The sequence below is a fragment of the Pararge aegeria genome, chromosome 25 (assembly GCF_905163445.1).
Source record: "Pararge aegeria chromosome 25, ilParAegt1.1, whole genome shotgun sequence".
NCBI classification, from domain to species: domain Eukaryota; kingdom Metazoa; phylum Arthropoda; class Insecta; order Lepidoptera; family Nymphalidae; genus Pararge; species Pararge aegeria.
The window spans coordinates 7,697,996-7,714,076 of NC_053204.1; the positions used below are offsets into that span (position 1 = coordinate 7,697,996).

Consider the following 16,081-nt stretch of genomic DNA (forward strand, 5'->3'; position numbering starts at 1 on the left):
TTTCCCAGGAGCGTGACGTGGTAGCATTATATTTTGTTTATGCTAGGTGTTTACCGCGACTTAGTCCGCGTTTGTGTCTGTTTTTAAACACTACTTCTTGTTTTCTCGGGCTAAAAAGTCATTTTTGGTTTAGCTGCTAAGCCGCGCATTGTAGGAATGCAATTAGTAACAGACATTTTAATTTGACTAGTATGGAAGCGGTGAAAGTCCAGTGGTTAGGACAGGGCCGAGTTCGAATCGCAGCACCCTCCCTAACTCTAACTCTTTTAAGTTATACCTATTCATTTTAAGCAATTAAATATCACTAGTTTAACCGTGAAGGAAAACATCGTGAGGAAACCAGCATGAGAGTTCTCCTTAATGTTCTCAAAGGTAGTGTGAAGCCCACCTATCTGCTCTTGCACAGCGTGATGGACTACGGCCTAAGCCCTAGCCCTTCTCATTTTGGGAGGAGGAGCCTTTCCTGTGGTGTTCCGCTAATGGGTTGTAAATGATAATGATAGAGATCGTAGGTTTTCCTAAATTACCTATTAAAATAATGTACTTACAGATGTTTTCTCTTGTCCACAGATAATCAAAGAATGATGTAACCCCACCACCGAGTAGCAAGATATCACAGATAAACCACCAGGCTGTATGGTGTCTTACCTTTGCCTGTCCTGAAGGAGACCAATCAAAAAACACCAAACCAATCTTCGTAATCAACCACCATGTCAACATCAATCGCAAGATAACCGGGAAGGAAAAACAAGATGGCGTCAGAACAAGACGACTGGCTAGACAATTCCCTTCAATACAATTTAACAAGATACCAGCCCATAGATAAATTACTTCCAGAAGTGTCAGATACCAGATTAAACTACAGCTTGAGCGATAATGTAACGGATCTTGGTTATTCAAATTTCACTTCGGACGACTACTGCTTGTCAAATCACTCCCACGTTTATTTGAACGTAACTTGCGAGTTTCCCATCAATTATGCGGAACCTATGTATGGGTGAGTCTTAATTCCATTATAACTTACTTAGTAACTGTGGAGCTAAATTTAGTAACATGAGGATATTCCCATAGGAGCACATATATGTGTAAACGGATAGCAGGAGATATTTTCGATTATCAAACTGTGTATCTACAAAGTAAAATTGACCTAATAACCCTCGTTTTGGAATCGTATATCCTGCATCCTTTATCCTACTACTGATTTTTGTTTTAGTAATACTCAACAGCCCGAGCTAAAGAACTGTAGGCAAATTTAAGCTTTAAATCAATGCGTAAAAGATCCATTTTATTCCAAGGGCCAAGTATACCCGTACTCGAAACAGACTTGTCGATTATATGAGCTAGCAAAGTATTTATTATGCTGGACACAGGTCTTTTGTAGGGAGTTCCACATACAGGGTCCTGGGTCGCTTGCCTATAGCGGCTTCCAACGACTCGCCTGATGTCATCTGTCTACCTCGTTGGGGGCCTACCTACGCTTCGATTACCGGTTGCGGGTCGCCATTTCAGCACCTTGGAACCCCAACGTCCATCGGGTAGGGAGTTCCACAATCCAGGGTCCTGGGCCGCTTGCCTATAGCAGCTTCCAACGACTCGCCTGATGTAATCTGTCCACCTTGTTGGGGGTCTACCTACGCTACGTTTACCGGTTGCGGGTCGCCATTCCAGCACCTTGAACCCCAACATCTATCGGTTCTCCGAGCTATGTGCCCCACCCATTTCCACTTCAGCTTTGCAACTCTCTAAGCCAGGTCGGTAACTCTGGTCCTTCTGAGGATCTCCTCATTTCTGATTTGATCACGTAGAGATACTCTCAACATTGCTCTTTCCATCGCCCGCTGAGTGATTCTGAGCTTCGTACGAGGCTAAGGCTTACAGTATTCATAAATATTCCATCATCATCATAATTTTTACCGATTGACGTCCACTTCTGGACATAGGTCTTTTGTAGGTTCCACAATCCACGACCCTGGGACGCTTGCCTCCTGCGGCTCCCAGCGGCTCGCCTGATGTCATCTGTCCACCTCGTTGGGGGCCTACCTACGATACGCTTACCGGTTGCGGGTTGCCATTCCAGCACTTTTGAACCCCAACGTCCATCGGTTCTCCGAGCTACGTGCCCTGTCCATTGCCACTTCAGCTTCGCGACTCGCTGAGCTGTGTCGGTAACTCAAGTTCTTCTAGGGATCTCCTCATTTCTGATTTCATAGCGGAGAGATACTCGTAACATCGCCCGCTGCGCCGCATAAATATTTGAACGCAGATAGTGCTGTCCTTTTCTAATGGGAAGATTGTGAAATAGATATTCTTAGAAATTTCAAAAAATTCAAAAGCTATATTTAAAGCGCTAAATTCCGACCAAATAAAAAATAGGCTTCTCAAATTTTGGTTAAATACTTGTTATACGCTTCTGTCATAGCAAATGAGTCGAGTGTGACCCAATTTATAAAGTATCATGTAGCAAATTCACCAAAATTGTATGTTGATATTTGAATAAAGGCATTTTGTATACTCTTTGACTCTTTGTTAGTTTGAGTACTCCTCGAATAACATAGGTCACGAATTCATCTGTTTAACAAATAAAACTGTCAAAAAGTTTCCAAAGTAACACGAATGGGTGATCAGTGAAATGGCAAAATGTCAAATTACATTCCCAACTTCTTGACACGTATCGGACCGATATCAAAGGGGCAAGATAGTTCCTACCGTTCTTAACGCCCTGTTGGTTTCGATTGAATGCTATATTTTATTCGTATTACTTATAGGGTTTGGAAGTCAAACAAGGAAAGTTTTATAGTTATGTCTTGGTTTCTGTCCGTACAGACCGATAATTTATCTGTATGTCTTTGTGCCACAACAGTTTTATTCAAGTACTGTAGAGCTATAAGGAAGGAGGCGATGAGGAATTAACTGGCCGACTGGCGCAGTGGGCAGCGACCCTGCTTTCTCAGTCCAACGCCGTGGGTTCGATTCCCACAACTGGACGATGTTTGTGTGATAAACATGAATTTTCGGTAGTCTGGGTGTTTATAATATTATTGTGTTATTATAACTTTTTATGATGATGATGAAGCTACGCTTACTTTGGGACTAGATGGCGATGTGTGCATATTAGCATATTAACTATACATACGAGTAATCTGGAATAATCATTACCACTATTAGTTGGTACGTTGCTAATCTTCTAAATAATGTTTTAAGGATATTTCGGATATTTAACGCCTGCTTCTGTCCAATATGTAAAATGGAATTAATGCCTTTGTTTTAAAGCACACTTCACTTGATATAAGGGTAAAGGAAAACCTCCTGAGGAAATCTACATGTGTAAGATAATCATTACCAAGCTATACCCAGCTCATTGCCGGACACGGATTTTTAATTTGTTAAAAAAGTTTGTTTGATCCAATAACTATAGCTTTTAAGCATAGCTTTTAAAAACAAGAAATTAATACTTTCTATAACATTCTTACGTCGGGGCAAGTAGAATGGAAAAATTATTAGGTAACTATAGCTTTTAAAAACAAGAAATTAATACTTTCTATAATATTACATAATAATATAAATAACATTCTTACGTCGGGGCAAGTAGAATGGAAAAATTATTAGGTACCTTAAAATCAAATTAAAATACACTTTATTGTACACCATACACAAAACAATAAAAAACAAAATTTCGCGGAGTATAGCAAATTATGTTTAATTTTCATAATAGACCGTTTCAAAAGTGTCGTAAGGTGTACTTAAAATAAATGAAATTTTAATTTTCTTGAATTTTGATTTTTAATTTATGTTTATATATTGACCGTACCGTACAGCTCTTTTCTGCAATAAAAGCATATAAAAGAGAAAGTGTGTGGGTATGTTCCGTATAGGCTCCGAAACGGCTAGATCGATTTCAATGAAACTTTCAGGGAATCTCCGGATTGACCTGGCGAGTAATCCTGTAAAGTTTGATGACGATCGGAGCACTCCTGTTTTTGAACTGTCAAACTGTCAAATACAGCTTTTATTTACTATGATGATATTCTATTGTACATGGGTGTAGTTAATGATCTTCACCTTTCTTTCGCTCGAGAAGAGAATAGAAGAGAATGAATACTGAGAGAAATAAATGATTTAATATATTATGAGACTTAAATTAAAAATTTAATGATGTAAGTTTATTGTTTAAATTAAATAAAGCAAAATCTTGCCCGGCGTATTGGGCTGGGTACGCTAGTATCTTATATAGAAGACTAATATTTGACTACTACCTCGCAGATACATCGCACCGTTCCTGCTCGCTACTACAACTGTCGCGAACACCCTCATCGTGGTGGTGCTTTCCCGGCGCCACATGAGAACTCCCACCAACGTGGTCCTCATGGCGATGGCTCTATGCGACATGTTCACGATGCTGTTTCCCGCACCGTGGCTGTTCTACATGTACACCTTCGGGAACCACTACAAGCCTTTGAGTCCGGTGAGAGCTTGCGAGGCATGGCATTACATGAACGAGGTAAGTTACTTTGATTTGACGGACTGGCGCAGTGGCCAGCGACCCTGCGTTCTGAGGATGTGGGTACGATACGCGCAACTGCAAAATGTTTGTGTGAAATTAATGATTTTCAGTGTCTGGGTGTTTATCTGTACACTAGCTGACCAGTGCCACTTCGTCTGCACCAAATCGGTTATTACCGGAAAACTTGAATAAAATGACATTTTCTAAAAATGAATCCTCGCTAGATCGATTTATCGCCCTAGAAACCCCCTGTATACTATAATTTCATGAAAATCGTTGGAGCCGATTCCGAGATTCCAATTATATATTAACAAGAATTGCTCATTTAAAGATATAAGATTATAAGTTTAAATGTATATTATTCATAAAAATATTCATCACTCATCTTAGTACCCATAACACATGTGTGGGCTAGATGGCGATGTGTGTATTGTCGTAGTATTTATATTTATTAATTTGGTGCTGTGTCCCGCTGTGCTACATGCGGTGAATAAGTATTTTTTTTATTCCACTTTAAGTTAACCCTTGACTGTAATCTCACCTGGTGTTAAGTGACTGTGTAGTCTAAGATGTTAGCGGGCTAACTTGTTAAAGGGTACGGCAGTTATATTAAACCTTAACTAACACATAATAAGTTTCACGACCAAAGCCTGCCTCCTACAAGACCAGAGAAAATTCAGAAATAATAAATTCACAAATTGCCTGTGTCGGGATTCGAACCCGGGACCTCCTAATTAAATTCACAGAGCTATAGCTGCGCCAGGGAGGTCATAAAAATTATAAGTTAGGATAGGTTAGTTAGTTTGTTTCAAATTATATTAAAAATATCGACATATTCTATAAATATTTCTCACCATTGCACAGTCTTATGAGAGATGCACAAAATGTATTACAAATTTTAGTTCGGATTTAATTTTGGAGTTAGTTTAATTGGTGACAATGAAGAGCTCTTTCTCTCTAGTTAATGTATTCTGAGATGGCTACAAAACAGACTACTTAATGATATCTGATACCTGGGTAAGAGCCCGGATAAAATGCCTTCGTGAAATTTAAGCAAATAACATCCTTTTTGCGAAGGAATTAAAGGAAGAGATCCATAGCTCGCAATGCGTTAACAAAAATAAAATTGTTATTTCATTCAAAATTTGGCTTGCTCATTTTTTCTGGTTTATTGGCAATGTTACAATAAAACTTATAACTTAGCTAGTTACTGCACAAGTCATGCCTGTGTTGTCACTGGCTGGATGGCTCCGCACTGAACATTCGGGCTGATCCTTTGCCCAAAAAACGAGCCAGGGCTGGCTGGCGACATCACACAGCATAACGCCTCGAAAGGGTCACGAAGATACACCCATATTTTCTATCAAAATTAGTAGTAATTGGATAATTTTTCGCGCTAATTGCAGCTCATATAAGTACTCAAAAATACTTAAAATTCTACTCTTAAAGGCAATTTATATATTTAGGAAATAGAGATACTTTTGTATTAAACAATTTATCAAAACACATTTAACAAATCGTGGTTACTACACGATTGATGAATTCCTTAACGACATGGCTGCTTGGAAGCAGGCCACTCCGCTCTCATCTCTCACAAAACAGAAGTATTCTAAAGATTGTTAAACTTTAAAATGATGTTGGAAAAGAGCAATCTGCTTAGTTTCTTGCCGGCTCTTCTCAGTGGAATCTGCCTTCCGAACCGGTGGTAGAGTCACTACAAACAGACTGACTTGACGTTTCAAAAGTGCTTATTAATTAGGCCTACTTGAAATAAATGAATTTTGAATTTGAAGTTTAATATCGTACAGCCGTTCCTTAATATTCCATTGATATGAGCGCATCAAATCTATCTTCCATTGACTTTGACATTTAAAATGTTTCCATCCATATCTAAATGTAAAACTTTTCCTTTTTTATCTTGCGTAGATTAGTTTCCGGTCAATTAAATTTTAAATGAAATTGTAGCAGACATTGGGTTGGGGAAAAAGTTTCTTCGCATTTTTTAAGAAAATTTAAAACATTTTTTAATATAGCTTATTTACATTTAACTAGAGTATGTAGGCACCATTTTGTTCGATAACTTTTTGCCATCTTCTAGGTAGGGACATAATCCCATTGCTATAGAATATTTTGGGGCTTCTGATCAAAAAACCGCGACAAGTAGTTTTGGCAGTCCTCTCGTGATGTTAACCTGATACTGCCTAAATAATTCTGAAGAGTCCGAAACAGGTGAAAATCTGAAGGTGCAAGGTCAGGAATATACGGCGGATGCATTAACACCTCCCAGCCAAACTCTCTTATTTTTTGCTGAGTGGCTAAAGATGTGTGAGGTTCTATTACAAGCAACACACAATAAATTATACCCTAAACGTCTTCAAAGTCTTCTTTTCAAAATCTGTAAAATAATAAAAACTAGCTGACCCCTGCAACTTCGTTGCACCAAATCGGTTATTACCGGAAAACACAAATAAAAAGACATTTTCTAAAAATTAATCTTAGCTAGATCGATTTATCGCCCCCGAAACCCCCTGTATACTAAATTTCATGAACATCGTTGGAGCCGATTCCGAAATTCCGATTAAATATATACAAGAATTGCTCGTTTAAAGATATTGAAAATTAAATTTAAAAAGTTCCATAAAAAATTTTCTCAAACTTGTACAAAAATTGCTAAGGTGGTTTCCGCGTTTCTTTACTGTTATTTCATTCAGCGAATGCGACACGAAAACTTTTGCAAAAATGTCTAAGGCGACATTTAATTTCACTGTGAATTATTCAGTATTATCTCAAGCCGGTTGTTATCCGGTTTTACTCTTCAAAAGCGTTTTATGTTATCCGGCTTTTAGGCGTGTATCAAGATCCATCTTATTTATTATACCGTTTTGACGAATCTGTTCATTTATTAAGCCCATTATAAATAGTACTCAGAGTGCTAGCATGTAAAGATCAAGGCACACGTGTTTTATGCGACGTTTTTCAACACACGTTAGAAAATGATCAGGCGTTTTTGCCGCATTAACACTGTCTTAAAGTTGCGTAGGCCGTTAAATATACCTTTCTTGCTTATTTTACGGTACCGTCGTAAGCTAGAAAGGTATATTTTGTTCCCCCTTCTTCTTTATTTGGACTTGGTTTTTGGTCTACCTTCTTCTTTATGTGGCCTCGTACGAGGCTAAATAAAGAAGAAGGTGGAAAAGATAACAAATTTACAACACAAATGGGGCGCAAATTTCTTTTCTTTTTAATACTTAACATAAATAACAATTAAAAAGAAGAAAAATATAATCTGAACACATATTAAATGCAGATTGCTGTGAGGTAAAAATATAACTAAATCAGGGTATTATAATACACGAGAGTTGTAATATTAGGTAAAGACACAAAAACGTGTTTAGTAAGTATATGGAATCTACATTTATATACAACAACTTTTAGATGTAATTAAATAATGCAAAGCAATAAGTGATTCATAAAACGCTATTAATATTTACGTGCTTGGTTACGACTTAATTTAATAAGATATTTTGTTTGTTAGTCTTTGTCTACAAAAAAGTATATTTACTGGTATCTTGATAAAAGAAAAATGAGGTCTGGAATACCTTTATAAATAAAACCCGGATAACAACAAGCTTGAGTTATTCAGGGCAAAATATAATGCCGTAGGAACAAAAAACATTCAGATTATGTTTTTAAATCATAAATATAATGTTGCCTTTAGTTTTATCTTGTATTACCTTTTGCCGGAGGCTTACTTTGCGTGGATTTGTTTTCCCAGTATAAGCAGTATTATTAGTTATGACTCATGAGTCTACTTGAATAGTGGTAGTGATTTATACTAAAAGGGTCATACTTTCTTCTCAGGTCAGACTATTTAACTATCTTTGCTGGCGTTACCTCTCTCTGTGTCTGTCTATTAAAGAAAAAAACTATTTTCTTAGTTCATTGTTGTGTGAAAGAAAGGCAAACCAAAAAATAATAACCATAAAATAATTACATCTTATTTACTATCTTGGTTACAATTGAATCTAGTAAGTTTTTTTTTTGTTACTAAAAAAAGTATATTTACTAATATCTTGATAACCGGAAAACGGTGAGTTAGAATAAATTTACAAATAAAACCCGGATAACAACAGACTTTAATTCAGGGCGTAAATAAAATGGTCTTAAAATCAGTGCCGTTTAAGAAACATTTAGTTGAGGTTTTAAATCATGGCTTTAATGTAACCTTAAGTATGTTATTGTTGGCCGCGGTTTTCTACGTGAGGATTTTCCATGGCACAGTAGACTCAATATAAAAATCACTGTGAAAATAAAACAAGAAAAAATGACATTAGTATGAGACCATTCGATGTTGTTTTCACTTACATTTATTTGCAAAAACATTTGAAGTTCTAGATGTTCGAATGAGGTAAGACAATTTGTACCCGAGATCTATACCCGGAGAGGGTAAAGCAGATGGCCCACTTGATGGTAAGTGAAAAACCAATGCCTATAAACCGAGGCATCACTTTGCTGGGTATGCAAGGAAAACACATCCTCCAACGTGCCGCCCGTGTCCGTCAACTTGCGGCGTAGGTGTTAAATATCATGTGTCTGTAATTACAGCGGCAACCACGCCCTTCAGACTGAAACACAGAATTGCAGAAGTAAGCATGGTAGTACGTATTTTGATGAACTTTATCAAAAAAAAGCTCTACCTACGACAACTAACTATATTTCGAGCTTCCAAACTATGTACTTTAAAAATTTCGCATAAAAAAAAGCACGTTTTCGAAATAGTGATTTTACTGGGATTATGAACAAAAAAAATGCACACAAAGAATACCCGGATATTAATGTACCCGGGTTTTGTATAACCGGCAACTTGGTAAAGACAGTCGGCACAACTATTGTCCTTAACAAAAGGCTTTCAGACCCGATGCTATCTACGTCTACCTTTGTTATTATAGAGTACATGTCGGGTAAATTCTAACTAATGGTCGGTAGTATTGATGTGTTTCGAATACCAGTTACTCCTTCGACTGAATCTTATTTAGTTGAATGGGTACAGCGATGTTATCAGAAACTAGCTGTTAGAAACTTATGCTGAGATCCAATCCATTCATCAAAGTCGAACTGCTCGTTTGACACTCCAGTATAAAACACCAGACTAGGTGTCAACATCCAATTTAGTAAGGAGTGCGTCAGGGAGATGTAATCTCACCAGAGTTGTTTATGATTTCATTGGAAAACCTCTCTCTCTCTCTCTCTTTAGTCGGTCCCTCATGACTGAGGATCGTGATCACTGGTATGGCGAGTAATCTTGTCATATAAGATCTCTCTCCATCGGGTCCTGTCTTTGGCCATTTGTATTGCGTTATAGAAGGTACGGGCACCAGTTTCTCTTAGTTGATCTGACCACCGGGTTGGAGATCTGCCACGGGGACGTTTGCCTTCTACATTTCCAACCAGTATCAACTTTTCAATGCTCTATGAGCCTTCTATATTGTAACAAGCTTAGCATCAACATCAACAGAGAGTACAACATTTAACTACTGTTTTTTAAGATGTAATCGTTATGACAGGCACTAAGGAAGACATTGCAGTCATCTTTATTATGGTTCAGCCAGTTGGCCGCTTTGGATGCTGTCGATCGCCGAGCCAGGAGACTCATAGGCAAGGATTTACCACTTTTGGCTTAACTCCACTCTCGATCATCGTCGTAAGGTGGCCAGTTTGTCGGTGCTTTATATAATTTGGGGAGTGTACTCAGGAACTATTCGATCTCATTCCCTCTTCACCATTCTACCATCGCACTGCAAGACACCGGGCGGGTTTTTACCCCTTTATTGTCAATGTCCAAAAAACTCTAACGAAGCAATTTGCTTCTTCTTTTCTTATATGCATGCCTGCAGTGCTAGCATGGGCAGGAGACAATTATCTCACAGGGGAAAGGATACAAATGTATCCTCTCCCTCAGCTTTGACAACTCTCACAGCACTGGCGCACAAGTGGAAATAATATCCATATAATATTTGTGTAATAATAAACGGGGGTAAACTTCTTCCAGTGGCGTGCACTTCATACATGCAGAAAAGCACTGCATACCCTAAAATTTTTGTACGACTCATAAATGCAAAGGATTTTTCCATTTTATGGCACCTTCCTTTATGCATACCCTGGTCAAAAGCCCTGTGCTGACTTCTTCTATTCCCTGTTCCCATGATTGAGCTCGTGGGCACGATAATTATATCACTTGTCAGGGAATATAAACGGGGTATATAATTTTTGTCTCCTGCCTATGCTAGCCCTGCTGGGGTTTAGAACGCCCTTCCGAGTTCTGTGTTTCCTAATTCTAACCACCTTTCTAACTGGGTATCTTAGAAAACAAGTGAATAGGCATCTTCTAGGCAAGCGCGTCTTATCTTAGGCCGCATCTACACTTTGATTGTGGTTAAGCGCTAGTCTATTAAGGTTAAAAAAAAACCTCAATAATAACTGACCAAAGCGGAGTTTCTTAATAGGAGGGCCTAGCACGAGCAAGAGTTTTTACTCAGTAATCGCTGAGAACTCTGCACCCATAATTGACGGCCGATTGGCGCAGTTTGCAGCGTCCCTGCTTTCTGAGCCCAAGGCCGTGGGCTCGATTCCCACTACTGAAAAGTGTTTGTGTGATGAGCATGAATGTTTTTCAGTGTCTGGGTATTTAAGTATATTATTCATAAAAATATTCATCAGGCATCTTAGTACCCATAACACAAGCTACGCTTACTTTAGGGCTAGATAGCGATGTGTGTATTGTCGTAGTTTATTTATTTATATTTATTATAATTGTACACGAATACATTTTATAATTTTACAATTTTTGCGTCAGTGACTAAAAATAAAAATAAAAATGACGGTACTAAAATAACTGATAACTTGGTTAAGAAAATTAAATTTCAGTAGGTGCCTACACGCATGAGTTGATATTAATATCAACTGAGGTGTAAACTAGAATTATAAATATTTTCTAGCATACTGACTTTCCAATATGTTTAAAACATTGAATTAATGAATTAATGAATGTAAAAATTTTATTGCACACCACAAAAAGCACATAAAAAAAGAAAAGTATTATTAAAAAAAAGTAGAAAGTACCTGTCCTTTTCCACAGCATAAGTATTATGCATACCAAATATCAAAACTATCTGCGGCCTAGCTCGTAAACAATTTTCAATTTGCCCTTGGGAACTACTTAAGGAATCGGGATAAAAGGTAGCCTATGTTCTTTTCCATTCCAAAGACTACATGTATGCCAAATTTCATCCGAATCCGTTCGAAAAGTAAAGTATAACAAAATAACGTATACAATTTGGCGACCTGAACACCCTACTGGCAAGTTAACACCCTACTGGCAAAGACGTGCCGCTAAGCGGTTTGAGGTTCCGATACGATGTGGCGTAGATACCGAGTAGGGGTATGGTTGCAATATAACTGCGATACTCCCTAACAGGTTAGCCCGCTACGGCGCTTCCTTCTCAGAATACATTATCACTAACCACCACCAGTCAAGGGTAAACGTGTGGTAGTGGGTTTTTTTTTGTATGTTTATGAATGAATGAATGAATGAATATTCTTTTATTGCACACCCCAAAAAGTACATAGAACAAAAAGTAAAGTATAACAAAACAACGTATACAATTTGGCGGCCTTATCGCTACATAGTGATTCCTTCCAGGCAACCAATGGCGAAGATAAAAAACAGTTACAGAAAATAGATAGGTGTTGCATACATACATATACCCATAAAATACATATTTCATTACTTAAATAAATACTTATATTATATAAAAAAACAATATAAAATTATATTTACTTCAAAATAATATAATAAATTAAATAAATAATATATATATATATATATATATATATACATATACATGTATATATATATAAGTACGCACAGTCGTGCTCTCTTGCCACAAGCTCTGTCATACAAAGGTTGCCTGTAAGAGGTCGCTTACAGCAATAAGGCCGCCTTTACATGCCTACATTTTGTGTTATCTTTATTATGCAATATAGTGTTTCTTCTTAAATTCAAAGACCTAACTGACTGATATATCAACGTACCTACAATTTTTGTATTCGCATCAAATGGCCACAATTATATACATATACCAATGAAACTACTAGACTTTACGTAAGAGTAAGCAATTGATCGTAAGTTTTGCGTAAGTAAAAAAAGTGACTTTAATTTTTTCTGGTTTAATACACACGTGTATCGGTTTTTCCAGTACAAAGCATCACAGAATCAGCAGTAATAACAAAGTTAGAATTTCCCTTACGGCCGTAACAAAACATAATGGCGAGACCCTTGTCATATTTTTGCGTCATCGGATACATGCAAACTCTTGATCGAACGAAATTATAATATTTCGTAAGGCTACGTACACGTGTTTAAAGATGATTTCTGTTTTGGTGTTGCAGATGCATAAATCATAAACATCTTGAACATTGAGTGGCGGCCATCTTGGATGTTAAATTTGTCTCAAGCCCTTTCATTTGACACCCACATAAAGAAGATGTGAAACACGCGCTCACGAACACGCACCCGCACCCACAACCACACCCGCACCCTCACCCACACACACCCACACACACACAATAAATTTTTGCGTCGGGGATTAATAATGGAATCTATCAAGCTCTTTTTAAGGCTCAGATTCGTCTAAACTCATGAAGCAAGCGCTCTTTGCAAAATAAAATCAGGATTACCTACAGTATGCGTGACTCTAGATACAGCAATTAGGTCCATATTGCTTTGACGTTACCAGTTCCGATAATGTTTTTAGTGCTGTCTTTGAGAAAATATCACTGAAAAACAGTAATTTTTTAATATTTTATTCAACTACAAGTTGGCCATTGACTGAAATCTCATGATGTGGTAAGTGATGACGCAGTCTAAGATGGTAGCGGGCTAACCTGTTAGGGAGTATGGTAGTCAGACCCCTAATCGGGTTCCACGCGGCATCGCACCGGAACACTGAATCGCTTAGCAGCACGTCTTTGTCGGTATGGTGGTAACTAGCCACGCTCAAAGCCTCCTAAATCAGACAAGAGAAAATTCAGAAATTATAAATTCCCAAATTCCTACCTAGACCTACTACCTAAACTCACAGCGCTCACCGTTGCGCTGGGGAGGTCGTCAAAAGGGGTCGAAAAACAACCAAAATAATCTGTAACCCCTCGTAGCTTCAGTTTTACGTTTACGAATATGTTTATCGCCATCATCTCACTACCGTGTATTTCTCATGTTATGTACGCATCAAAAGTGCCACGTATGGGCCTACTTGAATAAAGGTATTTTTGGCTTTGACTTTTGACTTTTGACTTTGACTTTGACTTTGACTTTGACTTTGACTTTGACTTTTGACTTTGACTTTGTTCGTATGGGTTGATAGTAATCATCATAACTATGAACCCATTATCCGCCCACTACGGGGCCCGGACCACTCTGGAAAAGGTTTTGAAAGTCCACCACACTTGCCAAGTGGACGCCCGTGCCCAGTAGTGGGCCGGTAAATGATGAACGACAGATGTACAGGTGATTTTATTACGTTCGTCTGGTTTCACCCTTAATCCGTTTTACAGTTAATATATTTTTTTTAACATAGACGAAACTATTTTCTATGAAGGACTTATTAGAATACATGCTTCAATAAAATCATGTTTAGAAATATTACAATAAGAAGGTATGCTTATATTCCTATCCCTATCCCTACTAATATTATAAATGTGGTTGTAAGTTTCACGCTAAAACTACTTACCCAATCCTAATGAAACTTTGTACACATATACTTGGAAGTGTTAGAAGTAATATAAGATACTTTTTATCCCGACATTAAGCTCGGTTCCATTGGGAGAGGGGATGAGTGTTTGACGATTTTACACCATAACTCCGACAAATTACAACCTATTTAAATAATTATTTTTGTACTATAGAGGTTATAATATGTGTTTAATTTTGCCCAAACTGTGGTTGGAGATAGAGGAAAGAACTCCTCAGCGGACAGCAGCAAACTTCTCATTTAAGATTTAACGAAACTGAATACTTAAAATTTTTTTTAGATCTACAACTAAATTGAACGCCACATCAAAAGACAAAATCAAACGCAGACGAAGTCGCGGGCAACAGATAGTATATGATATATTGACGGATTTTAAAATGTCTGTAGGTAAACTTATAACATCTAAATCTCACCTTCTGGTAAGTGAAGATGCAATGTAAGTTTTTTTTTTTTAATGTTTATAGACGACTGTTTGACTCCAATCACACCTGCTGCCAAGTAATGGTGCTGCCTAATGGTGCTGCCAAATGGTGGACGCTTGCCTAGAAGATGCCTACCCACTCTTGATTTGAAAGTACTCATATTGTAGGTGCTGGGGAAAATGGAAGATCTTGGCGGTGCGAATCAGAAACGAAGATGCAAAGCGCTTCGTACGCGTCCGCGGTATATCAACCACATAGGGATCATTACAGGACCTAGCCATTCGATGGTAAAAAGGTGAGGGGGGAAGTAGATCTAACAGTTCTGGAGCACTCCGAAATATAAGACGGTTATGGGCTGATTAAATATTTTTTTACAACTCCCTCAATATAAAAAATAATAATAAATACACTACGACAATACACACATCGCCATCTAGCCCCAAAGTAAGCGTAGCTTGTGTTATGGGTACTGAGATGGCTGATGAATTTTTTTATGAAAAATATTCATAAATACTTATAATATACAGATAAACACCCAGACATTGAAAAACACTTATGCTCATCACACAAACATTTTCCAGTTGTGGGAATCGAGCCCACGGCCTTGGACTGACAAAGCAGGGTCGCTGCTCACTGTGCCAGTCGGCCGTCAATATGTGTATCAAATGAAAGGCTTGACTAGTAGAATAATGTACACTATATTGCAAGTTGGGGGTTTTTAAATATTAAATGAATATATTATTTATAATATATAAATTTTCAAATTTGCTTTAATAAAAACAGAGTTACTCAAGATGTCTGGGAAAATATCGTTTCATCATTTTATAAGGACTTTTCTGCTTCTGAAACCTCACGTTCCCGATAGTTTAACGAGGGAAGCAATTTTGTGAAATGTCAATGAAAAATGTCGCGTACGCTGAATCCCGTCTCTCAGAGCGAACAAAATTCATAGCTTTTAAAATTTTGCACAACTAATATCGCAAAATATAATGCAAAAATATGGATACGAAAAATGTGTTTTTGGTGAACTTATCAGGGAGACTTCATCCGGCCGGGAGGTGCAGGTGAAATGATTGGATCTGATAAGCAGTGCAAGTATGATTCACAAAAGGGCTCTGAACCAGTTTTTTAGATTTGAACTTCACAATTCTAACCTGCCTTTATTATATAAAAAAAAGGTTAGAATCAGAAACTCGGGTCGGATCAAGAATTATAGGGTGCTGGTTAGACAACTACCGGTCTTCGACCCCGTACAAACGTTAAGACTGGTACCAAATAAAATTAAAAAAAAATGTTCAAATATTCAATTAATTAATCAAAAATACTATATTGCACACAAGAAATAAATA

At 37.6% G+C, this 16,081-nt stretch overlaps 1 protein-coding gene across 1 annotated transcript in view; it reads left to right on the forward strand.

Annotated features, from left to right (window-relative positions):
- The first annotated feature begins 574 nt into the window (after positions 1-574).
- LOC120634965 (sex peptide receptor) overlaps positions 575-16,081 on the forward strand; it is a 45,449-nt gene continuing 29,942 nt past the window's right edge. The window contains exons 1-2 of the mRNA XM_039905877.1: positions 575-997; positions 4,261-4,498. Of these exons, the coding sequence (XP_039761811.1) occupies positions 753-997; positions 4,261-4,498 (483 nt within the window). The 5' untranslated portion in view covers positions 575-752. The remainder of the gene's footprint in view (positions 998-4,260; positions 4,499-16,081) is intronic.